At 52.3% G+C, this 25,116-nt stretch overlaps 6 protein-coding genes across 6 annotated transcripts; 4 read left to right on the top strand and 2 right to left on the bottom strand.

The window, feature by feature from the left end:
- The first annotated feature begins 2,785 nt into the window (after positions 1-2,785).
- Positions 2,786-4,010, top strand: HD553DRAFT_314245 (uncharacterized protein). Its single transcript, XM_046180331.1, has 4 exons — positions 2,786-2,938; positions 3,042-3,400; positions 3,647-3,722; positions 3,867-4,010. The coding sequence occupies exons 1-4, from the start codon at positions 2,855-2,857 to the stop codon at positions 3,888-3,890; spliced, it is 543 nt and encodes a 180-aa protein (XP_046035081.1). The 5' UTR covers positions 2,786-2,854; the 3' UTR covers positions 3,891-4,010.
- Positions 4,011-4,843: 833 nt separating this feature from the next.
- HD553DRAFT_351114 (uncharacterized protein) lies at positions 4,844-5,646 on the bottom strand (the record flags this gene model as incomplete). The annotated part of the gene is made up of 2 exons (XM_046183590.1): positions 4,844-5,104; positions 5,188-5,646. The coding sequence occupies 2 exons, from the start codon at positions 5,644-5,646 to the stop codon at positions 4,844-4,846; spliced, it is 720 nt and encodes a 239-aa protein (XP_046035082.1).
- A 1,738-nt stretch (positions 5,647-7,384) lies between these two features.
- HD553DRAFT_314248 (uncharacterized protein) lies at positions 7,385-10,322 on the top strand. The gene is made up of 6 exons (XM_046180332.1): positions 7,385-8,522; positions 8,746-8,886; positions 9,046-9,300; positions 9,379-9,639; positions 9,719-9,888; positions 9,954-10,322. Exons 1-6 carry the CDS (start codon positions 7,437-7,439, stop codon positions 10,000-10,002), a joined length of 1,962 nt encoding a protein of 653 aa, XP_046035083.1. The 5' UTR covers positions 7,385-7,436; the 3' UTR covers positions 10,003-10,322.
- HD553DRAFT_66962 (uncharacterized protein) lies at positions 10,256-11,024 on the bottom strand. The gene has a single exon (XM_046184401.1). It carries the CDS (start codon positions 10,974-10,976, stop codon positions 10,455-10,457), a length of 522 nt encoding a protein of 173 aa, XP_046035084.1. The 5' UTR covers positions 10,977-11,024; the 3' UTR covers positions 10,256-10,454.
- A 5,854-nt stretch (positions 11,025-16,878) lies between these two features.
- HD553DRAFT_274215 (putative helicase) lies at positions 16,879-22,661 on the top strand (the record flags this gene model as incomplete). Its single annotated transcript, XM_046177859.1, has 14 exons — positions 16,879-17,711; positions 17,771-17,955; positions 18,023-18,080; positions 18,143-18,629; positions 18,681-19,286; positions 19,349-19,745; positions 19,814-20,110; positions 20,178-20,326; positions 20,390-20,603; positions 20,668-21,240; positions 21,313-21,751; positions 21,819-22,262; positions 22,336-22,512; positions 22,592-22,661. The coding sequence occupies 14 exons, from the start codon at positions 16,879-16,881 to the stop codon at positions 22,659-22,661; spliced, it is 4,929 nt and encodes a 1,642-aa protein (XP_046035085.1).
- Positions 22,662-22,693: 32 nt separating this feature from the next.
- On the top strand, positions 22,694-23,946 carry HD553DRAFT_67039 (uncharacterized protein). The gene is made up of 4 exons (XM_046184402.1): positions 22,694-23,210; positions 23,302-23,380; positions 23,516-23,741; positions 23,832-23,946. Exons 1-3 carry the CDS (start codon positions 23,006-23,008, stop codon positions 23,703-23,705), a joined length of 474 nt encoding a protein of 157 aa, XP_046035086.1. The 5' UTR covers positions 22,694-23,005; the 3' UTR covers positions 23,706-23,741; positions 23,832-23,946.
- Positions 23,947-25,116: the final 1,170 nt, after the last annotated feature.

The raw sequence follows: 25,116 nt of genomic DNA on the forward strand, positions 1-25,116 counted from the left end.
AGGAACGCGATGCTGCGCCCATTCGATCACGGGGCCAAATGCACCTCGCTCGGCACCACAGCGTTAACGCAAGGAAGAACCATCAACGCCTTCTGCAATCGATTCCGTGAGATCTATTAAATGTCCTGTGTTCCAGTGTCGCGCCATAACGCATACAAGTAAGCAAAACACCTCTCACTACTTCAAATGCTAAGCTCTAAACATTATCTTCCAGCACCCAGGCTTGCAGGTGAATTGTCAGAGAACCTGATTACGCCAACGTTGGATGCAGCGGAACCACGGCAGCAGCGCGATTCCTGGCACCGCCGAGCGACGCTTCCGCGAGGATGGAGAACGATCGTAACTGCAAAGAACCGAGCTCTCAGAATGCCATGAATTGCCTCGCACGTCATTAATCTACCAATCATGTGTTCGGATGGATCGCCGTCAGATGACTGAGATCGTCGTCATACCCTTAAAAGGAGGTTAATATGTCGCTACATGACGACTTGAGAACCCTCAAAAGCGTCTGCTGACCGTCCGGTCAGCTGGGAGTTAACAATAGCATAGCATGATCATCCGCAACGAGGAAACGGTGACCATCCCGACGTCCTAGTACAAGCGCTTCTGTCCTGACAGTAGACAGAGCTGTCAATCGACAGGCGCTGAGTTCCAGTGGTGGCAAACTTTGCTCAAGCGCCATTCTCGCCGCGCGCCGTAGATGTGTTGTCATCTCACTTGAACGGCTTCCTTTGTGTCCCTTCCCCGTCGTGATGGCACTTGATGATGTGGTGTGACACATCATCATAGAGGTTCGTCAGGTGATGATATAGATTTATCACATAATCAGTCCCAATTACCTGATACTCTGCTTGCATCCTTTGTTTCATGTCGTAAGGTCGCGTTCACTATAGCTGGCAGGGAACCTTTCTGCGAGTATAAAGGGCATATTACTTGGGTATTACAATGTTGACCTGATGATGCCAAACGAGATGTTACCCCTCGACCACATAGTCGCCTCGTTTCTTTGCCACAGCAAACTTCCCTCGTCCACCAAACATGTCCACTGGAAACATCCTGATCAAACTCAACTACAAGGCGAAAGACAACGGGTTCTTGAGGAAAGCGCTCCAGCAACGAGAGCTACTAGTGTCGTTTGACAACGGGGAAACTCACGATCACTATCAATGGCATCAAGAACGACGCCGAGTCACACAAGAACGCTACAGTCCCGAGATCTCGGTCTTCAAGCTCTGTCCTTGGGCGTCATATGATACCCTCGATCAATCCCTGGTCAAGGTCGATGTGAATCGGATGGTGCGTCTGTCGATGGAGGCAATCCCTGAGTGGATCGATGAAAGACTCAACGACTTGGACAAGGAGATCATTGGGGCCACACCAGTGAGTCACCCAATGCCGATTTCAGTCGACATACGAGCTCATATACTAGGTTCCTCATCTGGACTGTCTAGAACAAGCTGCAGAGTGAAATCGCCTTGACAGATATTCTTACCAGGTACGCGGACGAGCAGGGATTAAGCATCGAAGAGGTAGATGCCAGCTTCGCTACAGGGATAGTGGCGCATCGCGAAGATTTGATGGATCTTGTCCGCAGGTTTGCTACAAGCGCAACCGAACCTTCTGCGACTGTTCCCAAGACTGAGCCGTCGACAGCTACAAGGTACTCACTTCGCAGTGGAGACCGGTCGCAGGGAAGTCAGCTTCAGCCAAGCGACGTGGTCATGTCAGACGTCGTACAGTCGTGAACTCTCCAGAGTCGAATCCCCGCTTGATCATCTGTACCTTCCCAGTCCTTGTCGCCCAAAGATCAAGTAGAGGAGATAAGAGGGTATCAATTGATTTTTCCCACCTCAACGAACAATTCCTCCGCGCATCAAGACTAGGGATGTTGCCATATAAGACCGCAGCGTCTCGATACGTGATTCTCTCTGAAACAATCCCGCGACTTACAGATAGCAGTCAGTGTGTAGACCAGCGTGTATGCTTGCATCGCTCTGTACAATAGCTCAGGATGAGTTCCGCGTCCCGGTCAAGATGCATGGTCTCATCTGGAAAAGGCAATACGATACGTATGATTAATAACTTATGAATATAGCCTTGCAAAGAATGCATCAAATCCACGATGATTTGTGTTTTCCCTCATGATCAAAAAAAATGAAACCGATCTCTCAATTCGATGTTGGTACAGGAGACCTTCTTTCTCGCAGCGAAGATTCAAGAGAAGGAGTATTGGAAAACGGACTGTTGGGAGTTGGCTGGTTCGGTCATCAGCAAGCTTTTGTTGATCAAGAACGATCGATTGGGCGCGGTGTTGCCGCGTTGACATGAAGCTACATGACAAGTAGGCGGATCGATTACCTTGAAAACCATATATGTAAAGGACCTTTCAGCGCAGAGAAGAGGCCTAAGCGTAGGCTGACAAAGTCGATTTCATCGACTCGAACTTGCCTTTTGGCTTGCTTTCTTTCGACGCGCACGACTCGGCGCGGATCTTGCGTCCGATGCTTACCTTCATATCTTCACGGGCAGCCCTTTGATGTTCAGCCTATAGAGAAAGATCGCAAGGCTCAGCAAGAATGTCAAGGCCTGCATGTTCTTTCGGATTCGAACCCCTCTGAGGCGATATGCGGTCGTTCGGCTTCGCCGGACATATCCCAAACTCTGCTCATTTTGCTACTGTTGTTTCGGATCCGAGATTTTGTGATTTGTCAGCAAAAAGAGGAGAACGATCGACCACTCTGGCCTTGTGCACGTACCGACCTAAGTCGAACCTATCAATCGGACCCATTATCCTCGACGACCATCTCATCCCCGTGCTAGACCGCCGACATAGACTCAGCTCCTATTCGACGCCATGGGTAACTCTCAATCCACAAACTCGACCGTAGCTCCCGTCGAACAGGTCATCAGGCCTCAAGAGCCGTCGACCTCGGTCCAGGTGAGCTCCGGCCTGCCGTTAACGAACATCTTCTGGTCGAGTACAATTACAACTACAACTGCAAACCCGCTGACTATACCTCTGTTGCTCTTTGATCGTACAGTTCGCTCCTTCTCTCCTTACCCAACTCACCTCTTCATCCTCCGAGTCCTCCTCTTCCTCTTCTAACCACCACGACCCCGTCATCCTCTCCCGTCTACAAGCCGAAGTCCAAAAACTCCGTTCAGAAGAAGCCCAGATCCTCTCATCCATCTCTTCCGCCTTGGAAAAAGAGAACCTGGACAAGTCCACTGGGAAAGATGGAGAGGCGAAGAGCTTGAATTCGGTGGTGTTGAGCCGGGACTTGGAGGTCGTCAGGGAAAAGGTCGAGAGGATGATGGGCAAGCGGGCGGGTGCGCTGGGACAAAAGGGGGAGAGCTCGGAGGTCGAGGAAGGGAGGAAAGGGTTGGTTCAGTGTTATTTGTGAGTCTGGTCGTCATTCTGCTATCACCTCCGGTCCATCATTTCTTTTCCTTCATCCTCAAGCTCTTCTCCTTCCTTCGTTCTTCTTCGTCCCACACACTCTCTTTCTTCCTTACCTATCTTCTCGCCCCCATGTCTTCTACCACGTCCGCCTCGACTATCACTGGTACTAATCCCGGCTTCTGGTCTCTCTCTTGCTCTTGCGTCTCACCCTGATCACTCGACAACACCAAACCGTCAAAACAGGAACAACCCCACCCAACCGCTCGACTGTTACAAACAAGTAGACAGTTTCAAGAACATCGTCGGCAAGTTGGAGAAGGTCAGTCCTGGTTCTGTTTTCCTCTTTCTCTCTTTCTCTTTCTCTTTCTCTTTTCAACACCTCGGTCTTTGTCGTTCACGAACCTCTTGGGCTGATCTCGACTGCCTTCGTTTGCGTCATAATTGCGGTCGACGGCATGTATAGGAATTCGTTGCCTCGCTCAGCTAGACATGACTTGAATCCGGAACCGGATCTACAGACGAGTCGGAGGTGATAAGGTGTAGCAACGTAAGATTTGTAGTGAAGGGGCAAGTCGTGGAACATATAAATGAGAATCTCGGGGATTGACATCTGGAACGGGGCCCAAGATCGCGTGAGGGTACCGGCTGACTGGGCGTTTTCCTCGCTGAGAAGTTAAGAAGAAAGTCGATTTGTATCGAAAGGGAAGATATGCGGAACTCGGTTCGACCTTAGTCTGTGCGTTTCAAGGGGGAGAGTGATAAGCCAGTGACAAACTGGATCGAGTCGAACGGAAAAGTTCTGAATCAACTATGAACGGACTGGGAGTGTTGTATAGCTGATGGTCTAGCAGGAAGCGCCACACATATCCAGAGGTACGGGGAAAAGGAGACTACAGTCAAGATGGCTGGGCGGGTTCGAACGAGGGGTGAAGATTGTATGACGGGGACGAGCCACATCTCATCACGCTGAATCTGCTCGGAGTAGCGCGAGTCCCTCGAGTGATACGTCGAAACGGCTGTAGAGCGATCGGTTCTGAGAATTGTCTCGTGTGACGGTGTGACTAGTGAGGACCGTCAAGAAAACATCCAATACGTCATGACCGAGGCGTTTCGATTCGACCATTGGTGCGACTGTTGCAGCCCGCCTAAAGCTTGACCATATATGAGCAGGCAAATGAAGCGTCGTCACGACGACAGCGATGTGTTCGAGCGATGTGTCACAGACATCAGCAGGCGAATCGGATGGCTCTCGAGAGTCGTCCAGCGAATGCCCGCACTGCTGATGCAAATCCAGCGTCCGAATCTGAGCATGTATCTTGACAGGAAAACTACAACACAGGAGATCTACTATTCGCGCTCCATCGCATGAGACGTAACAATAATAATCCGACTGTATGTAAATGGCAAGAGCGCGAGAGATAGCTTGTCGCTCTACAACGTTCACTGATCCGCTTGTCTGTGTACAAGCACGTACTCCGATATGGGCTCGTCCTCCTGCGATCCCTGCTGACTAGCGCTTGTGGTGGAACTTTTGCCTTCCCGAATGCACTCATCAAGCATGGTCATGATCTGGCTTCGGAAGCCCGACATTCCTGTTCCCAACCAAGAATTGACGGTTTCGATGTCCTCTTCGTTGGCCGCAGCCAAGTCGTCGATCATGTCCTTGATCGAATCTATACCCGAGCGAGTCTTCGTGTCGCACTGAACGATACAAACCCAAACGCTTAGTTTGTGAACGATCATGTTGATGTAAAGCTCTGCAGATGAACAATGAGGGTACTGACCTGAACCTCTTTCAGTTTGCGGCTCGTATTCCGCAAGACTGCTCTGTCCAAAGTGGTGAAACTTCGATCCATCCAATCCGGAATCTCTTGACCAAATTGACCAAAGAGTTCGGCCAATCGCTCCAGGGTGACAGGTTTGTAATTGAAACAACAATTCGGATCGTATCGCTCTTCTTCTTCAACTGAACTGTCAGTGGGTGGGTTTGAAGACTTGGCCACAAATGCCGTACGGCCATCAAACTTCGCAGGCCACCATCTCACCCATCCATGCGTTCGTTTCCCCTGCTTTTCCACATGTATGTGAAAGCTTGGCTGTGCGAGCGCTCGCCTGAGATGGTCGTCAGTCGGCTCGAAGGTATGGCCGAATTCGAAGGAATGGCCGAGTGCCGAGAGACGGTCATCCCCTGCCTTACAAGTAGGTTTAGCTGCCTCAAAAGTAAGTTCAGGTACATTGGTCATTTTGGTGGTCAAGTTGAGCTGTTGGTGAACGTGTGATCGAAATTGCTGGAGTGAAGGGATCGGGTGATGTAAAGTTATTGGAATATCAGAACACTAGAATAATCGAGTTGACCATCAACTACAACCTGCCTTATACCCTCTTCCTGGTAGCCAGCCTCCGCGTACAAACGCTGCTTCTCGCGATACCACAACAAAGGAGAGGTAACAAAGTATCAGGTGACCCCTGTGAATGACGAGGCAGCACGTCGTATCACGAGCGTATATGGCGCAATCTTGTCGCTTCTCGACACAGCCAGTCACACGATGAAGGGAACTGCAACAAGGTGTCATGTGACGACAAAGTACAGCTGTAGTAGCTCATCAACTGACGGACATGTTCAGCTAATCGTCAAGACGCTTCAGCCGATGAACCGCAAAAAGCTGGGCAGATCACCAGGAGACGCTATTGTATGCGATGCAACCAACAGAAAATACATAGAACAATAATTCATGGTAGCTACGCTCTGGCCGGTACGTCGCAAAACCGTGAGATGATGCAATGTGACAAAGGAAGCTCTTAACCTTGAAGCCGGTGGCGGTAAAGCGAAAAATGCACATTTGCATTCGCCACTAGAGCGTTCCCTAAGATTGTCCGTTTGGGTGCTTGGAGTGGTATCTTGCTGCAAGATGTTTCATCGATCACTGTTGTATAGTTTGCATGGAAAACAGCATAGAAGATGATCTTTACCAAGAGGGTACGTGATATGACAAGTACATCAAAATCGATGATGATCGCCGGCAAAGCTTGATTATGATTCTTCAGTCGTCATCTTGCGTGACGCAAATGTTCCTTTCTGATACGAATCGATTTCGATCGTCACCTGACGAAATACGCTAAACTAGTGAAAACAGCTCGTCAAGAGCGCTCCTGGTTGCACGCCGACGGACCATGGCTGTACTCGAAACATAGGCGCAGACTCACTCAGTCTCAGGAATCTTTCCATTTTAGGAGATCACGAGTGACGGCAAAGGAGCATACTGTGATCCCATCATATGGCGTGATACCACATCGCCTTCTCCGCTTGCTCTTCGATCGCAGCCTAGCAAACACCCAAAGTAAATACGAATAGCAGTCGGACAAACAGAATATATACGATACAATGACGAGTCGCCCACCTCGAAACCTAACCTCGAACATAGTGCTTTAACGGTGACCTAGTCATACATAAGAATGGGGAGAATAAGGTGAGAGGTAACCCGTCTACTGGAATCGGGATAATAAAGCAGAACGATCTGGTTTTGTAGCTACAGGCTACTCACCATTGTTGGAACCCGATTCTGACTGTAGCATGTGAGAGGCTCGATTCAATGGTCATGGTGAGATATCCGTAGTACAAAAGCCCATCCATACATTGGCCGTCGGCACCGGCATCTTTACTGATAATTTAATTTGGCCTTCTTTTTGGTCGATTTCGATCGAGCGGAAAATCTAGCAGGAGTCAGATCACCGAGCGACGACACAGAAAGCCCCAAAATCTTCTTCAAATCCCATGTACTCATAGGCTCAAGGCCGCCAGGGATTTGGTGTCGCGATTGCTCGTCCATGTTTTTTTGCCACCCCATCTACTGCTATGCGAGGAGGATGTTTAATGACGTTCTACTCGACGTGACGCGACTTGAGATGGTGACGCGACCGAAAGAGGAAACAGTTGAACAACCCTTTGATGATACTTTGATGATATCGACATCCTTTTCCCAACACTACTGATCTCCTCTCACCCAACCACAGACCACACAGGAGGCTGACGAGGATGCTCCGTTCCCTTCCATCCCGTAAACCGTCCTCCTCCGACAACATCGACATCGACATCGATACCAAACTCGCCCGGAACGATAAAGACAAACACCTCGATAACAAACAACCACATGTCCATGCTCGAAACAAAGGCTCGATGATCCCACCACCAGCACCTTCGACTTCAAAAGTACGACCTCCTCCTAAACCTCTTGCTTCACAACCACAATCACAACAACAGCCACGTCCCTCTACCCAGAGTCTATCGGGACCTAGCCGGACACAGAGAATCGACCAACCCGATCTCAAATCACAATCACATCCTTTGAACGATGTCTATCAGGTCATCCACACTCAGACCTCGCGACCTCTTAACGGCAGTACCACCGAACAATCAGGTCCGAAAGATGGTAGAGATAAATGGGCACTGCATACTTTTGTGGACGAGACGGGCAAATGGGTCAAGTTCCGTGTCTATGGGATGGTCGAGGTCGAGGTCGAGGTAGATCGGGATGCGGGGCGTTCGCAGCGGGAGGACGAGAAGGTCAAGATGAAGCAGAAGTCTGATTCTGGGAGAGGACAGCTGTTGAAAGTCAAGACGGATAAGGAGAGACCAGCTACTCGGAAGAAGGTGGAAGTCGAAGCAAGTACGGATGTACGTACCGTACAAACCGTACGTCGAACAACCAGAACAAGATCGGCTATCAAGCAGGAAGATGCTGTTACTTTACAACCAGTACAAGGTGGTAGGAGTAGAGGAGGTCTGAAGAGGAAACGATCAGGCGACCCAGCAGGGTCGGAAGTGGACATCGAATTACAATCCGCTCGGTACCAGCATGATGCCATCGGATTGGATGTGGAATTAGGACGTGGGAATGGGAATGGGAGTGGGAGTGAGACGGAGCTCGAAGAAGATAGCGATCATGACGATGAAGAAGGTGGAGAAGGAAATGAAGATGAGGACGAGGATGAGGATGAGGATGGGGATGAGGATATCACCATCGACGACGAGAACGACGGCCACGCTATCAGACAGAAGGCGGTCTTGAAAGTGAAAGAGACGAAGGTTGGGCTTTGGAAAGGATATCTCAGGTTGAGCAAGGTCAGTCTTTCTGTCTTGTGACCTCGTTCCTTCTCCTCTTTCCCCTTTTGTATGAGCGTCTCGCTTTCCCTTCTCCGGGATCGTCTTGCCTCAAGCTGATCCATGACAACTAATGATACTTCATCTCACACCTCACTTTATCTCGCCTTGCCTCGCCTCGCCTCGCTTCGCCTCATGATACGTTGTGGTACAATATGATACGAAATGGAATGGGATGGTGCAGGTTCAATCCCCGCATACGCCTCAGAGTATCAGGAAGGCCATCTTGGAAGCGTTCGTTAGGGTCGAGGTCGTCCCGAACGATCCTCTCGCGGGAGATGGACCGAGGTCGGGAACGGAGCGTGAACGCGAGTGTGATATCAAGGTAGGTCTCTCCCGATCTCGACCATCTTCGGTGCTCGTCATATATCGATCCCCTTCCTCCGGGAAACCACTTCGATCACTGAAAGTCGGCGGGATACGGTGAGCTGACCAGGTCCTTTCCCCGCGCTTTGTGATTTTCGCGCTCCTTTGACGTTTACAGGTGATCATCGACTATCCTTCCACCCAGGTTCAATCTGCAACCCAAACCCAGACTCAAACTCAGAGTCAAGCGCGAACTCGAACTCGAGAAGGACCGGGCAATGTCCCGCCCCAGATTGTCGGGTGTCAGTTCGCCCTCCCCATTCCAGCTTCGGATCTCGATCTTGGTGGCGGCGCACCAAAGTCGGGGGCAGTTGGGTCTGGGTGCACGTGGGGAGAAGAAGGGTTGAAGGGATGGTGGGATGTGGGATGTAAGGTCAGTCCTGCAGTCACGGGCCATGCATCCGTTCTGCGTTAACAGGAAGATTCACGCGTGTGCTGATCGAAATTATAGATGATCACCGAATACAACCGTACTTCTACCCAACTACTCGCCATCGAGGAAAAGAAGACCCGTCCCCTTCCCTCTTGCACTCCGCCCACCTCGGCAGGACACGTCCCGACCTTGTCATCATCTCAGACACAACTACAGATCCCCGCGGGGTCGAGCCAGGACGGACAGGTATCGGGGATGTTACGACGAGGTTCGGGCGTCAAGAACGATCCTACGTATGAGGACTATTTGATGATGGTGAAAGAGGTCCAGATGCTCAAGGTTCGTGTGGGACTCCTATTCCCTCTTCGCAAAAGATTCTTTGTCGAAAGTTTGAAGCTGACGCTCCCCATTGACGCAGATGGAGAACAGACAACTTGCCCAAGAGAATTCGGCTCTCAAGGGCGGGTATGCGGGCAAGTTGACATTGTCGCAGCAACAACAGGCGAGGGCGAGCAGTCAGTCGGGAGGGGTACCGACTAGGGGAAATATGGCGGCCGGGATGAGCAAGATTCAGCCGGGTATCCGAAAGTGAGTTCGCATGTCTACTAAGGGTCAAGAATAACTCGTTTGAAGCGATCTTGTGTACGTCGCAGGCCGCCCAAGATCGAAACGGGGTTCGCTTCTTCGAGCGACGAGGACTGATGAAATCGCAGGGGGGTAGAAATTTCTTGTCATGATATTCTTGGGATCTTGTCACGGACAATGAGTGCATTTTTCTGGTTGTATACAGTTGGGAGCGTGCTCCTCTATGATGTTCATAATGGAATATGCTTGAGCGTTCGTGATGCGTTGTAATCAGTTCTTTGTCAGACAGCTGTCATTCATTCATAAGTGACCAGGTTTTGTGACCAGGTGGTAACTTTCGGGTGTGCCATGACCTGCGGCGGGTATGAAGGATCTTTAGCGGCATAGAAACGATCAAATATAGGATCTGTGCTCACCTTGGCGGCATTGAATCCAGTCACTTGTAGCCCTTCGAGTGAGGTTGCACGGGACAAAGCGACATAGGCCTGACCCTTCTCGAACACCCTGCCGAGATCGACCTTGACGCGGTCCAGTGCTGTGAGACGATCGAGCCAGTCAGCGATGCGTCTTCACATCTCAGGCGTTGTCAACTTACTTTGACCCTGCGACTTGTGAATGCTCATCGCCCAAGCCAGGATCAACGGCAACTGCAATCGCGACGCCTGAATCTCTCCGTTCGGCAGTTCCGTCTTGAACGTGTCCTTTTCGACAATCACGTCGCGGGTTCCGCCTGGCGGTGTCGAGAGGTAAAGGCTATGAGCAGGGGGCAACGGGGCTGACAGACCTCGATGCGTCGACGACTGACCTCCAGGCATCCTGAATGAGACAACGGGGAGCTTCTCCCCGTTGGCCTTGACAGCCGCGCTCGTCTTTCGTTTCTTTCTGGGCGCGCCATCCTCGCCCACCGAATCTTCGTCTGTATCCTGGTCCATCGGCACTCCCACCCATCTCCCTGTAGTGTCTTCCCTATATAGATGTCGCTCGCAAAACCCTATAACCTTGCCCATAGACCCGTTGACGAGCGTCTCGTCGACGTTTTTGATGAGCATGACCTGAGCGTCTTTTTTCAGGATGATGCGGTCTGCTGCCATGAAGTTGGCGAGGATCTTGTCTCGCTGCTCTGTCGGTCCTCCAGGGCCCTGTCGCGCGTTCGTCAGCTCTTAAAGTGCTTGCGAAAGAGTCACGATTCCGACCTACATCGACTGCCTTGTACGTCCACGTCTCGCTCCTCAACTGGTGTAACCTCGTCTGATTCGCCCGCTCTACGTCGTCTCGTCGAGGGAATCTGGTAGCGATCGTAGGGTTTCAGTTCACAAACCTTGATGGACTTGAGACAAGGCGGCCCACCGACTCACAACTCGGTCGGCTCGATCCCGTCGTTATAGAAAACCTCTCTCTTCAACGCCGCAAACCTCTCAATCGAGGCCGTACTCATCCGCCCAAATCTCATCTCGTTGAGCATGTCGACAAACGTCTGATCACGTTGCCTGAAGACCTTGGTCAGGTTGACGCTGGCAGAGACGGTCTCGCCCCACGTGAGCGCTTCAAAGGCGAACGTTGGCGATTTGTTGTGCTTCGTCACGGGCGGGAGTTGGAAAAAGTCGCCCGTTACCACGATCTGACAAGCGCAATCACGTGTATGCTGGATCAGCAACGCTCTTACAGTCGCAAGCGGCGATTGCAGTCGAGCCTCACCTGAATGCCACCGAACGGTCGATCGGGTTTCCGCCGCAAGATCCCCCCAATCTTGGACAGCTTGTCGAACAAGTCACCATCCACCATCGATACTGCGCGAGCGAAACGAAAGCGAAAGCGACAGAATTCAGGATAACAACCTCCGCCGACGACCAAATTGCCAACTCACCTTCATCCATGATCAACACCTGCGTCCTCGTCCATCGGCTCAGAGCCTTCTTGTTCTTCCTGATATTCTGGCAGAGCTTTTCCGGAGTCTCCGCACCCAGTCCGATTCCTAATCAATCAAGGTTTGCTCAACCTTCGTCTTGATGACGCATCCACGAGTCGTCTGGACTCACCTCCGAAGCTGTGTATCGTGATCCCACCGATATTACAAGCCGCGATCCCCGTACTCGCCGTGACCGCCACAGCATCCCCCTTGCCCGCCCATTTCTTTTTCAAAGCCCTAATAATCTCTCTCAAAAGGACCGACTTCCCCGTCCCTGCCGATCCGGTGAAAAAGACCGATCGGCCCTGATCGACGACCATGTTGAGCACATTGCGCTGTTCGGAGGAGAGGATGACTTTTTGCCGGATGTTGAGGGTAGCGTCAGTGTTGGCACCTCGGGCGGTGGTGAGGGGTGGGAGGGAGATCTTAGATGCCGTGCTAGACATATCAATGAATGTCGAATCAGCTTTGCGATCACGACAAGACAGAATGGATCATGTGAAACTCACGTCAAGCTACTCGGCTCCCAAGGCATCAACCCCGATCCCGACGCAGACCCAGCAACGGAAGGCGTCCCACCTCTTTCCAAACTTCTCTTCCCTCCAATCCCACTCGTACTCGTGCTGGTGCTCGCGGTGGCAGTGGCACTAACACTACCGCCCGCATTATAGCTAGACCCCGTCCCAGCTCCAGCCGGATCATCCGGTACGCTCCATCCCGCCCCTACCGGCAAACTCGACATCGAGACCGAAGCCATACTCGAACTCGCACTACCACCCGCTGGTGCGGTGGAAGAAGACCCGTTCATAGCCGCCAACATCGCCGCCCGCCTCTTTTCTTTTGCTAGAGCCATCTCTTCGGGCGTTTGTGGTTTTCGGTTGTACGTCTGTGATTGCGGGTTGGTTGTAGGGGTCGTTGAGCGGGACGAGATGGAAGCAGTTCTCTGTGGGGGTATGGATGGGGCGTTGGTAGGTTTTGATATCGTTGTCGGTGCCGTCTCTGGTGTTGTTACCGGTATCGATGCCGAAACTCCCTTCGACTTCAAAGCCGCATTGTCTCTTTCTTCCATATCCACGTCGACCGACTCTACTGCTGACCAGGTCAACACCCCATTCCCATTCTCATTCCTATTTACCCCTATCTCCATCTCAGATCCCTTCGACCCTGACCCCAAGCCCGAATCCATTTCTCCCGTTTGTCGACCCATCTTCATCTCATGGGACAGCCCATCATCCGCCCTAGTAATCCCAATCTCAGACGATCCGCTATAAACCGCCTCTAAGGATCTGGCCGGTGGGAAAGGGTTCGACCGCTCCCTCTTCCTCTCTGCCTCCCTCTCCAACTCCATGTTTCTCTCCTGCTCGGTCGAATCGAGCCCACCTTGACTTTCCTGTCGATGCTGTTGTTGCCGAAGCCGACGCATGGCATCGAACTGCGACCGACTCTTGGGCGGAGGAGAAGGTTGAGAATAGATCTCTTCTTGTTCTGGTTGGGATGACGATGGGGGTATAGGAATGGGGGAAGACCCACGGTGAGAGAATTGCCGGTCATGATTTCGGGATTTCCGTGGAGATCGTTGTGATTGGGACTGAGATGAGGTAGGTTGAGAGAGTTGTGAGAGGGGCTGGAATTGCGGTTGAGATGACCGAGATTGTGAATGTCGAGCAGCTCCAGGATGTCCAGATCCAGATCCATGATGATGAGTATGAGTAGGTCTTAGACCTATCGTACGCGGTCTGCGATCCCATCACCATCACCATCACCATCACCATCATCGCATCGAGCATCACAGAGCATCCCATAAGACGAGCAAGATACAGAAGAGAACAGAAACCAGCATCGTTTTCAGCAGACTCTACGCATACACAACGAACGAACCACGCAAAGAAAGGGTCGAGGGAGAAAGAAAAAACTCACCGATCGGGCGAAGAACCCCACCCGGTGCTCTCTTGCGTCTTCCGACCTTGTCCTTGCGAGCTGTTACCCGGCCTCGAAGTCATGTTCGTGCTGGAGGTCGTGCTGGAGTTCGAGGTAGAGTTTGAGGGAACCGCTAACGGCCTGATCCCCGTCGCCCCCACCCCAGCTTTAGCTCCTAACTTCATCCCGGTCCCCGATCCTGATGCAGCTCGAGAGGACGTAAACGTAGACGAAGAGGCAGGGTTCGAGGTGGAGGTGGGGGTGGATGGAGTATCGTCCCCCCATTTATCAGACGAGTTGCTATTCAGCTTTTTCAACAACCTCGAACCTGAACCTGAATTCGAGTTTGAAGTGGTCATCGTAGGCATCTTGTTCGAGCTACTTGAAGATGTTGTCGAAGATGCTGATAGTGGTAGTGGTAGTGGTGGTGAAGGGAGGTTCGGGTGGGAGGAAGGTCCTAGTGGGTTGTGGCCGTGCATCGGGTCTGATGTGCCATGGCAAGACGTATAGATCGTATAGATTGATACCTGGTGGGTTCGCTGCTGGATGGACTCTAAGGGTGTCAGGTGTCGAGGTTGTCAGGTCAATCGCATAGGGGTTGAATAGATGTCGATTGTTGTGAATGTCAAAGCATCTCTTTTCCGCTAGAAATGGAAAAAGAACAAGGGGAAATCTCACGCAATTTGCCGTGTTTTTGGTAGCAGAGTTGACGGATTTTCGCTAGAAATGGCCAGGAAGGAGGTGTTGATAGCGAAAGTCCTTGCTTATGTAAGCAGATCACGAGGGACGCATCCTTGGCGTTCACACATTTCTAGCGGGAACGCGTGAAGCCCCCCGACAAGATCCGTCCAGAGAATAGCGATTCTGTGAAGCGGACAACTTAGCATCTGGATGTCCGCCGCCCTTCCTGGCGAATTTGGCCGATCAACCCTCTCCCTTCCTCTCTGACGCGAACGTTGAATTTCCCTCATATACCTCGACTCGCGACCACCGATGCCCCCCTTTGACGACCTGGAAAGGTAAAAGATATATATACCTCGAGGGTCTTTTTCATAAAGACACAGGTCAGGTCGAGGATGGGGATGGGGGTCCACGGTCGATTATGTATATATATATATATAGGCAACAACGACGATAGAATATAGCATTCTACTCGAACAACGCGTAATCATCCAGAGCGAGACGATGCTTGAACATCGTCATCATCTTCGAGATTGAAATTGAGAAAGGTTATCGACCTAGCCCTACAACAGCTGCAGTGGGAGTTTAGGATGTCGTCCAGGTACGTCCCGGTCATCGCTTGAGAGGGTTCTTAGGGGTTGGAACGAGGTCGTCGAGCAATTTCGGGTGTCGTTGAAATGACGAGCACGACGAGCACAAACCATCGTGAAGAGGGGAAGATCTACTTCACGATGCCGCTCGAGCTCTCGATCATCCCATACCTCTTAAACATGAAGGCTGACCACTGAATTATACACCTTCTATCCTATTCACTCGTCCTTCTATTCTTTCCACCTGCCTATCCGCTCGCCGCTCAACTCGTCTGATCGTCTGGACTTCTACCATGATCTCGACAACGCGACAACATACTCGTGCCGTTTGGGTTACCCTTCCACGTATCGACAACACACCCATATCATACTATACCGTCTTTTATGCATGGACGACAACGACGATCATGACGACGCCGGACCTCCTGCTCAACGCTGTAAACCTCACTACATCGTATCAACCTCACAATCTGACCCCCCAAACCATAACATACCCTCTCCCCATCCCACACACGACATATGTCCTGATACGATAACATAATCGACCCAACCCGACCTGGCAGGCTTGACCGCCTAGTCTCTCTCTTAGAATCCGGCTCCACCCCGACCGTCCGAGAAACAGCGGCCAGGCAGTTAGGGGAGCTCGCTAGGAGGGAGTTTGAGAGGGAGCTCGTTGACGTCGATGCTCGAGATGCTCATGATGCTTATGGGACTCAAGAGGATGCGAGTGGGGTGGGAGAGGTTCTGAGTAGGGATGGGAATGGGGATGGGAATGTAGCCGCAGTGAGCGGGGACCAGGTTGGAGAAGGTGAGGGTGGTGGGATTGGGGTCAAGAATGGGGAAGAGGACGTCGATGTGAGGATCAAGGCCGAAGAAGGAGTTGTCAAGCAGGAAGACTCCCCCGTTTCCGCCCCCAAGGACCCTGCAACAACAACTACATCAATACCCGTCTCCATACCGACGACATCCCCAGCAGGCCCTTACCTACCCACCCTAAGGCTCTTGGCCAAGATAACCCCTTACCTCTCTCACCGCTCCATGGAGGTCAGGATCGCTGGTGTTCGGGCGATGGAGAGCGTCTTGGAAGGGGTGGGGCGGTGGGAGGATGTTGTCAGGTTGAACTTGAAGGATGTGGATCACGATGGGGATGGGGATGTCGAGGCAGGGGGAACGAAGGCAGAGATGGATGTGGATATGATTATAGGAGATGGCACGGAGTCGGGGTTGGGACTGGGAAGCTGGGTGGACGTCGAGGCGTTGATGAGGGACCAACAATCACAGAAGAAGAAGAAATCGGGTCTCGCTGGATCGACCGTCACGGGGATAAAAAGATCCAGGTCGACAGCTACTCCTTCCAGGTTGCCTTTTAATACCGCTTCCACTTCTACCTCTACACCTGCGGCAGGGAGGAAAAGACCCAAGATCGATATCGGGATGGAAGACCGACATGCGGTATTAGACGGGTTATCTATCCCTAGAGACCTTGTCGATGAAGATATGGGCGAGGATGAGGATTTGGAGGACGATATGGATTTCGAGGTGGTCGAGCCGACTCCAGTACAGACACCGAGAAAACGAGCCAAGTTGGATTCTTCGGCTACTGTGGGGTCGTCTAGAGAGGGAACGCCTGTGGGGACGATAAAGAAGTTGGGTAGACCGCCTAAGGTGAAAAAGGAGAATAGCGGGTCTGTATCAACGTCGACGGCCACTCCCGCGCCCGCATCCGGATCTGCAGCATCGACCTCGACATCGGCGGGACCTTCGGCCGAAATGACGATCCCCTCCGGCCCAGAGCCGACGGAAGACCAGATCTTAGCGGGCCTGTCGAGCCGTCAAGCTATTCTCTTGAAACGCAAGATCAGGGGAGGGATGTCCAAGGGCGAGGCGATGATGGAGAGTATGAGGTTACAAGGCGGTGGAACCCCCGTAGAAGAGACTCCCGCACCGGTCTCTGTGACTGCGCCCGCACCTCCACCTGCTGGGATGGATGAGAAAGAGAAACCGATCAAGGTAGGCAGGAAATCTGGTGGCGGTAAGGGGAAGGAGAAGGAAAAAGTCAAGGATGAGGTCAAGATCGAGGACGGAGTCGCGAGCAAACAGGCGACACCGGTACCTGCGCCCGCAGCGGTCGTGGCGCCTCCTATCCCTGGAGGACCGGTCGAAGCAAGTCGCACGAACAACAATGAGCTGGACGAGATCTTGCCACGGACAGCCGACGAATGGGTCTGGACACGGTTGGTCGACAAGCTCGAGATGATGTTGGAGTCCGAGTCGTGGGAAGCTCGTCATGGTTCGGCCCTTGCATTGAGGGATCTGATACGGATACAAGGAGCGGCATGCGGGACCGGCCGTACAGCTTCCAAGACGGACAATCGACGGTCACACCACGTAGCACTCGAAAGACTGGCGAAAAAACTCGTCCTCGTCCTCGTACGCGACCGATTCGGAGACTTTGTCGGTGATACCGTCATGGCGCCCGTACGAGAGTCGGCTGCTCAAGCTTTGGCGAGCGTGATCAGCCGTATGCCGGTTACGATGGTCAGCAGAGCGGGCAGGACGTTGTTAGGGATGGTCACTCAAGGCTGGAAGGACGTCCCGTACGTGTGGGAGTTGCGGCACGCGGGGTTGCTCGGGTTGAGGTATATGCTCGCCGTTGTCCAGGGACAGGGGGTGCTGGGTGGTGAGACCCGGGGTCTAGGCATGCACGATGTCCTTGCCGCAACCATGATCGGGTAAGCAGGACTTGGGCTCCAAGTCTATTCATGCATACTGACCGTCTTTCCACATCCAGCCTCGCCGACTCGGACGACGATGTCCGATCAGTATCCGCCACGTGTCTCTTGCCGATCCTACCGTTACTGGCGGAATCGCTCGGCACAGACGACCTTGCGGGCCTACTTGACACGTTGTGGAAATGCTTTTCCGTCGACGGGGACGATCTCGGGAGCAGTACGAGCGCCGTCATGGATCTCTTATGTGAGACTGCAATGCTTCACTCTTCAGGGTCATCCGCGAGACTGATGGCTGACTTGCTTGACGATAGGTCGCATTCTTGGTTTCCCGAAGGTGGTCAAGATGTATTCGCGAGGGCAAGGTCAAAGGTAAGCCCAGCCTTGCACGACTTGGATTTCGACCAGCAGCTCACGATATCGATCTTCGCCAGCCGCTCGCTGTCCACGCTTGTGCCTCGTCTTTATCCTTACTTTCGACACACTATCGGGCCCGTGCGACTGGCCGTCGTCCGCACCATCCAAGCCTTTCTTGACGATGCCGATTTGCCTATTGATTGGATCAACGCCGACATCCTCCATCTCCTTTACAAGAACCTCGTGGTCGAAGATCGCATCGACTGCCGGACCGAATCGTTGGCGGCGTGGAACACTGCTCTTCGAGTAATTTCGGTGCGACCCGACTTCTTGTCCACCGATGTCTTGCCCAACGTTGCTGGCTGGTTCAACATCGCCTTGGTGCCGATCAACATGCCTTTGGAACCTCACCTCTTTTGTGACGTGGTTGCTCGAGGATCGTCCACCGCTCACAACGTCGACAAGGGCATACTTGGAGCCGACCTCGCCCTCGTCTCGGCTGAAACAATACTTCGCAACCGTATCGATGCCATCACCGCCTTGGCCGAGGTGACGAGATACGATGTGTCTGCAGTGAGTTTGTATCGTTTAGCGTTTACGTACGTTCATGCTAAGCCAGGGCTGCTATCTCAGGCCACACACCAAACGCTCCTGAGCGGATATCTGGCGTCGACTAGCGCGCATCAGCTATCGATGTGTAGTATCCTGATAGAAGAGTGGACTCGCGTGCGAGATGAAGACTATTCAGAGCACCTGGCTTCCCGACTCGAAGTGGTCCTCCCGTCGGTCGAACCTCTTGTGGGTATGTTGGAACGCCTCGTTGAGCTGGGACCTCCGGCTGGTCTTTACGAGGTGCAAACGTCGCTGCAAGCTATCAGACAGGAGGCCAAGATGTTGGCCAACCTGATCGATCGACACCGGCCCGAGAGCGCCTCGACCGAGGATGCATACGCTATGGCTACGCTTGAGCAAGTGCAAGACCTGCTCGACGGCGGTCTGGACGATTCGCTGGCAAGGATCCCTGCGGTCAAGCGCAAGCAAGCCAAGGCATCAGTCAAGGATCGTCGAGCGACATTGGCAACGGCTATATCGCGACATCGTATCCAGCAAGAACAGCTGGAAATTCAGATCCAGGCGACAGCCGCTGCGGCTCTCATCGGTATGCGTTTCGTCCCTTCCAAGATGAACCCGTTGATGAAGGGTATCATGAGCGGAGTCAAGGTGGGTTTGACCATTTAATTGGCCACTTGCGAATCTGCCGCTGACAACAAACCACCTTGCAGAGCGAAACGAACGAACTTCTGCAAACACGTGCTGCCAACTCGGTCGCCAAGCTGATCAGCAACTGTTTCAACTCGGCCCTTGGATTGCCATCAAGACCGGCACTCAAGCTGGTGGAGAATTTGCCCAAATTCATCTGCAGTGACGAGAGCTTTACGCCGCAATTCGAGAATCTCGCCTCGACAGAAGGAATCTTGACGCTAATACAGGCTCAACAGCCAAAGGTCGATGCGGACAACAGCGCTCGCGACCTGCAACAAGAAGCTCAGACGTTGACTCGACGAGGTGCACTCGCTGCTCTTGCAGCTGTGATCAAGCGTCTGGACGATGCAGTCTTCGAGCAGGCCCCGAACCTCTGGAACGCGATTGCATCCCCTATCATGGCCCAGACTGATCCTGGTAAGTGCTGATTCAAAGTTCGACTGTCATCTGCTTGCGGACGGGCTGACGTTCCGTGATCTCTACAGTCGCTGCCGCTGCGGAAGATAAACAGTCTCTCATCGATGCCCTCACCACACTCCAGATCATATTGCCGCTATTACCCCGCTCACTTCACCCACATATCGAGGTTCTTGTCCCCGGTGTGGTGGAGGCAATCAAGAGTCCGTACGCGGTCATCAGAAACGCTGCGGGCAAGGCTCTCGCGGTCGTATGTCGGAACATGACGGAACAAGGAATGAAAATCGTCCTGGACAAGCTTTTGCCGCTGTTAGGCGATACAAAGAACCTCTCGCATCGTCAGGGCACCATGGAGGCCATTTGGGGTGAGCCGTGATGGACAGAGTTCCACAAGCGCGTCGAAAATAACGATACTCCGCTTTGCTACAACAGCCGTCGTCGATAGCATGCAGTTCGACATCCTTCCCTACGTCCTTTTCATGATCGTACCGGTGCTCGGGCGAATGAGTGATCCGGACGAGTCGATGCGATTACTTGCGACTCAAACCTTTGCTACTTTAGTCAAACTAGTACCACTCGAGGTGAGTTGATCTCGGCACGATCTACGATATACGAGACTCAGCTGATTCCCCGTACCACATTAGGCCGGTATTCCGGAGCCTCCCGGCGTCAGTCGAGACATGCTTGCCAAACGGGAATTGGAGAGGGACTTTTTATCTCAGCTGCTGGACAACCGCAAGGTCCAGTCATATGTGGTACCGGTGCCCATCAAAGCCGACCTGCGGTCGTACCAGCAAGACGGTATCAACTGGATGGCGTTCCTCGCCAAGTATCAATTGCATGGTTGCTTATGCGACGGTGAGCCTCCTTGATGCCAAAAGACGTTGAACAACTGACCGACTCCTTGACCTCGACCTAACAGACATGGGACTTGGCAAAAGTTTGCAATCTATTTGTATCATCGCCGGCAAGCACGAAGAGCGCAGAGCGCGATTCGAAGCAACCGGATCGCCCGATGCCGCTCACCTTCCTTCCCTCATCATCTGTCCCACGACCCTCATCGGTCACTGGTTTCACGAAATCACGAAATTCACGAACAATTTACGACCTTTCAAGTATTACGGATCGACGAGCGAACGAACCGGTCTTCGCCGACAGTTTCAGCATCACGACGTTATCATCACGTCTTACGAAATCATTAGGAGCGACATGGACTTTATGCGACGTCAAAACTTTTTATACTGCATCCTCGATGAGGGCCACATGATCAAGAACGCCAAGAGCAAATTGACCCTGGCCGTCAAGTCGCTGCAGTCGGTACATCGGCTCATCCTCTCGGGCACGCCCATACAAAACAACGTACTCGAACTATGGAGCTTGTTTGACTTTTTAATGCCCGGGTTCTTGGGCACCGAAAAGGAGTTCAATGATCGCTTCTCCAAGCCGATCCTAGCGAACAAGGATGCCAAGGCGACCGCCAAACAGAAAGAGGCTGGTAAGTCTAGTTGGACAGCATAGCACTCTCTAATTAGCCTTTCCAGACCTGACGACCCAACCTGTTCCATAGCCATTCTCGCACTCGAAGCGCTACACAAACAGGTGTTGCCCTTTGTCCTGCGACGAATGAAAGAGGATGTGTTACACGACCTTCCTCCCAAGATCATACAAGACTATTACTGTGACCTCGGTCGGGTTCAGCAGAGCCTCTACGACGACTTCCAGGCTTCCAAGGCGAGCGACGAGGCGGTCAAGACCCTGGTCACAGAAAGTGTCAAGGAGGACGTCGATGTCGATATGGAGACTGGAGCTTCGGCTGCGCCTCAAGCTCAAAAGCACATTTTCCAGACACTACAGTATCTGCGCAAATTGTGTAATCATCCGATGTTGGCGATGGGAGCGGATACCGAGCGGTACAACGAGGTCGTACGACGGGTCGCCGCGGGAAACAAGGACGTCAGCAAAGACCCGATGGATATTTCGCATTCGCCGAAGTTGCTTGCATTGCAGTAAGTGATCGGTATACAACAAATCACAGGGAAATCGTGGCTGAAAATCCCAATGATCCCTCCGTAGGCAACTCTTGCGAGACTGCGGGATCGGGGACATCAAGTCCGACCCGGGCGAAGCGGAACTCCTAGGCTCGACATCACAACACCGCGTCTTGATCTTTTGCCAGACCCGCCAGATGTTGGACATCATCCAGAATCAACTCTTCATCCCCCACATGCCCAGCGTATCGTTCATGCGTCTGGACGGGGGCACGGAACCTATGAAACGACACGATATCGTCCAGACCTTCAATGCCGATCCTAGCATCGATGTGCTTTTGTTGACGACCAGCGTAGGGGGGTTGGGGTTGACGTTGACAGGGGCGGATACGGTGATCTTCGTCGATCACGATTGGAACCCTTCCAAAGATATGCAGGCGATGGATCGGGCGCATAGGTTGGGCCAGAAAAAGGTCGTCAACGTGTATCGTTTGATCACGAGGGGCACGTTGGAGGAGAAGATCATGAGGTCAGTCATTGACATTCTGATTACTTCATGTCTTAGCTAACAGTCTTCTTCCGACGTGCACTTTACGTGACAGCTTACAACGGTTCAAGCAGAATATGGCCAATACTGTAATCTCCCAGCAAAACCAAGGTCTGGATACGATGAATACGGACCAGGTGCTCGACCTATTCTCGGCCCCGGCAGCAGGGGGTTCGAGTAATAAACCTGTCAAAAAGGACGGTCCGATGAGCAGGAACGAGATTCTAGCCGGGTGAGTGGCGGTCCGATTAGCCTTACCGCCGACCTGGTGGATCAACAGCTAATGAATTGTTCGATTGTTGCGGGTATAGCCTGGGAGACTTGCCGGCAGAGCAGGAATACGAAGACTTGACGCTCGATGCGTTCATGTCCAAGTTCTGAGCGTTCATGGATCGCGTCAATCAATTCGTTCTTCGCTAGAGGCCATGCATGGGATCAGCGGTAGTTGTATAGCAGCATATAGCGGTGGGGATTTTGATCTGGATGTACAATCATTGGATGATAACCTATAGCCTATAGCATGGTAGTATCTTTATCCCTTAGCCAGGGCGATGTAGCGCTGCCGTAATTGTCGAGGTTGGTCGAGACGTCATCTCGAAGGACCGAAAGCAGGAAAGCTTTGTCGACTTTCTGCTTTCATCTCCCATGCCTCGACGAGGGGTTGATCACAATCATCAGAACGATCTCCTAGCAGCTATCAGACTAGCCTAACCACCCGACGAAAGATGTCCACAGCACATCGATCGTCAACCCTAAAGCTGAGCATCTTCCTGCTAGCTCTACTCCTGTTCACGCAGACGGTGGCCGCACAGTTCGAAGGCATGTTCAACAACATGTTCGGCCAACAACAACAGCGTGGACATCATCATCATCACGGACAGGAACAAGGTTCGGGGCACGGAGTGAGGGGGTGGGATTTGCAAGACGCAGGTGAGTTGCTGCTGTTTGCTCGACAGGCGGTCGAGGCTTGACAGATATCGGTCTCATACCTTGAACCCGAATCTGAATTTGAACTCGATAGCATCTTGCTGGAACGGACACGTCTGCTCGGGAACAGGCAACTGCGTAGTCTCGCCAAAAGACTGTCCCTGCCCTTATCCGTAAGCTCGAACTCTCTCGTCCTCGCACTTTCCGCTTGGCTCAATCAAGCTGACCTCAACCTCACATCCGCTTGCGAAACACACTCCCACTTCAACCGGGACCACGTCACATCACTTCACATATCAATATAACAGCGAGGACTATAAATGTTTCCTCCCCCAGCCATCCCGGTCCATCCTCGACAAGCTCCACCTCTCGAATACTGGAAGTGCGAGCAAGTCGAGCAATACCGAGAGTTTCGTTTGTATACGAGCGAATGCGGGAAGGTCGGGGTCGGTGGAAAAGGAATGTGAGCGGGTGAGGAGGCTAGGCGGAGCGATTTGAGGTGAATCATGGTCGGGTCTTTGTGAGTTGCGTTCCGTCAGTACTATTCCAGAGCAAGTATCGTGGTCGGTCTGCGATTTGCAAACTCGGCTGAGCGTTCTCTTCTCATGCTATTCGTATGATCAGATTTACATGAGAGTGTGAACGGCGCTCATTAGCCGGCTATGGTCATGATTAAGAAACAGCGAAAGTGACTCATGATGCGGTGTATCAACTATCGATATATCCTTCAATCATGCCATATCTAGGAATTCATCTCAGTGACAGCTTTCGAGGCCGATGATCAGCGGGCTGCTCCATAATGAGACCTTATTGTCGCACGTCTCCTTGACCTGCGTTTTCGGACCTCACTGTCGATACCAACAGCCGGACAATCCGACCAATTGCCGACATGCTAGAAAGACGGTCGGCTCGCCTTGAACAGAGCTGGGCATTCGAGGGAAATGGTCCGGTCGGTTCCAGGGCATACGACTTGGAGGTCATGTTACGGATCAGATCTCAGTATCGATGCTTCGAAACCGACAGTATCGGCCAGCGCCACCTGCACGACGTTTATCTCTTCCAAACCGATGCCGCATGCTTTGATACCATCGTCAGGTCCGGCGAGGAGCTCGCAAGATTTCAGGTTCTCGGTTGCGATACTGCGATATCGTTATGCTTCGTCGCCATGATGAAGCCGTGTTCGTCCTCGCTGGAGAGCGTTCCTCTTCCGATGATGCCTATCTGATAAACAGCCTGTTGATACCCATCTCAGTGAAGCTAAGATTCCCAATCCTGAGTTACATGCACACAATATTGCCACGACGATTCTCGAAGGTGGGCAGGCAGGGTGGCAAAACAGGTAAAAAGGAAAGAGAAGGACAAAGAAAGAGACAGAGGGAATGACCTTGACAACTCCGGTCGCAGACACGCAGCCGGGCTTGATATCGGGAGAACAACCACAAAATGCATATACCGGTACAAGTGTAGAATGCCGAAGTTGCGCAATAACCGGCTCATAAAGTCCCTGACTACCGTCCGAGTCTGGGAGTCTGGTCAACAGCAAGAGCGTTGAACCTCACGTAGGTCCGATTGCCACTGATCACGATGCGGTTAGGGGTAACGCGATGATCCGAAGTCGCAATCGCCACAAGGACCTAGAATAACAGCATAGAATTGTGCACTGGTTTCTTCTGGACCGAGAGGTGAGGATTCTCCGTATCGAAAGAAGTAAAACGAGCGTACTGTACAGCATCGGAGGTGATCGACCGGGATGTCGGCATGTCGAGCCATGGTGATCAATGGTATCCATCTCGATCGAGTATAGAATTGCAACATGCGGAGTTTGGAGAGACGCTTGTCAGCGAGATTGGTTGCACAGCACTATGACCTGAGGCAGGCTAGTATGACGCCATCATCTGGGTTCTCTTGT

Source organism: Filobasidium floriforme (genome assembly GCF_021052385.1).
Source record: "Filobasidium floriforme strain CBS 6241 chromosome Unknown HD553scaffold_16, whole genome shotgun sequence".
NCBI lineage: Eukaryota > Fungi > Basidiomycota > Tremellomycetes > Filobasidiales > Filobasidiaceae > Filobasidium > Filobasidium floriforme.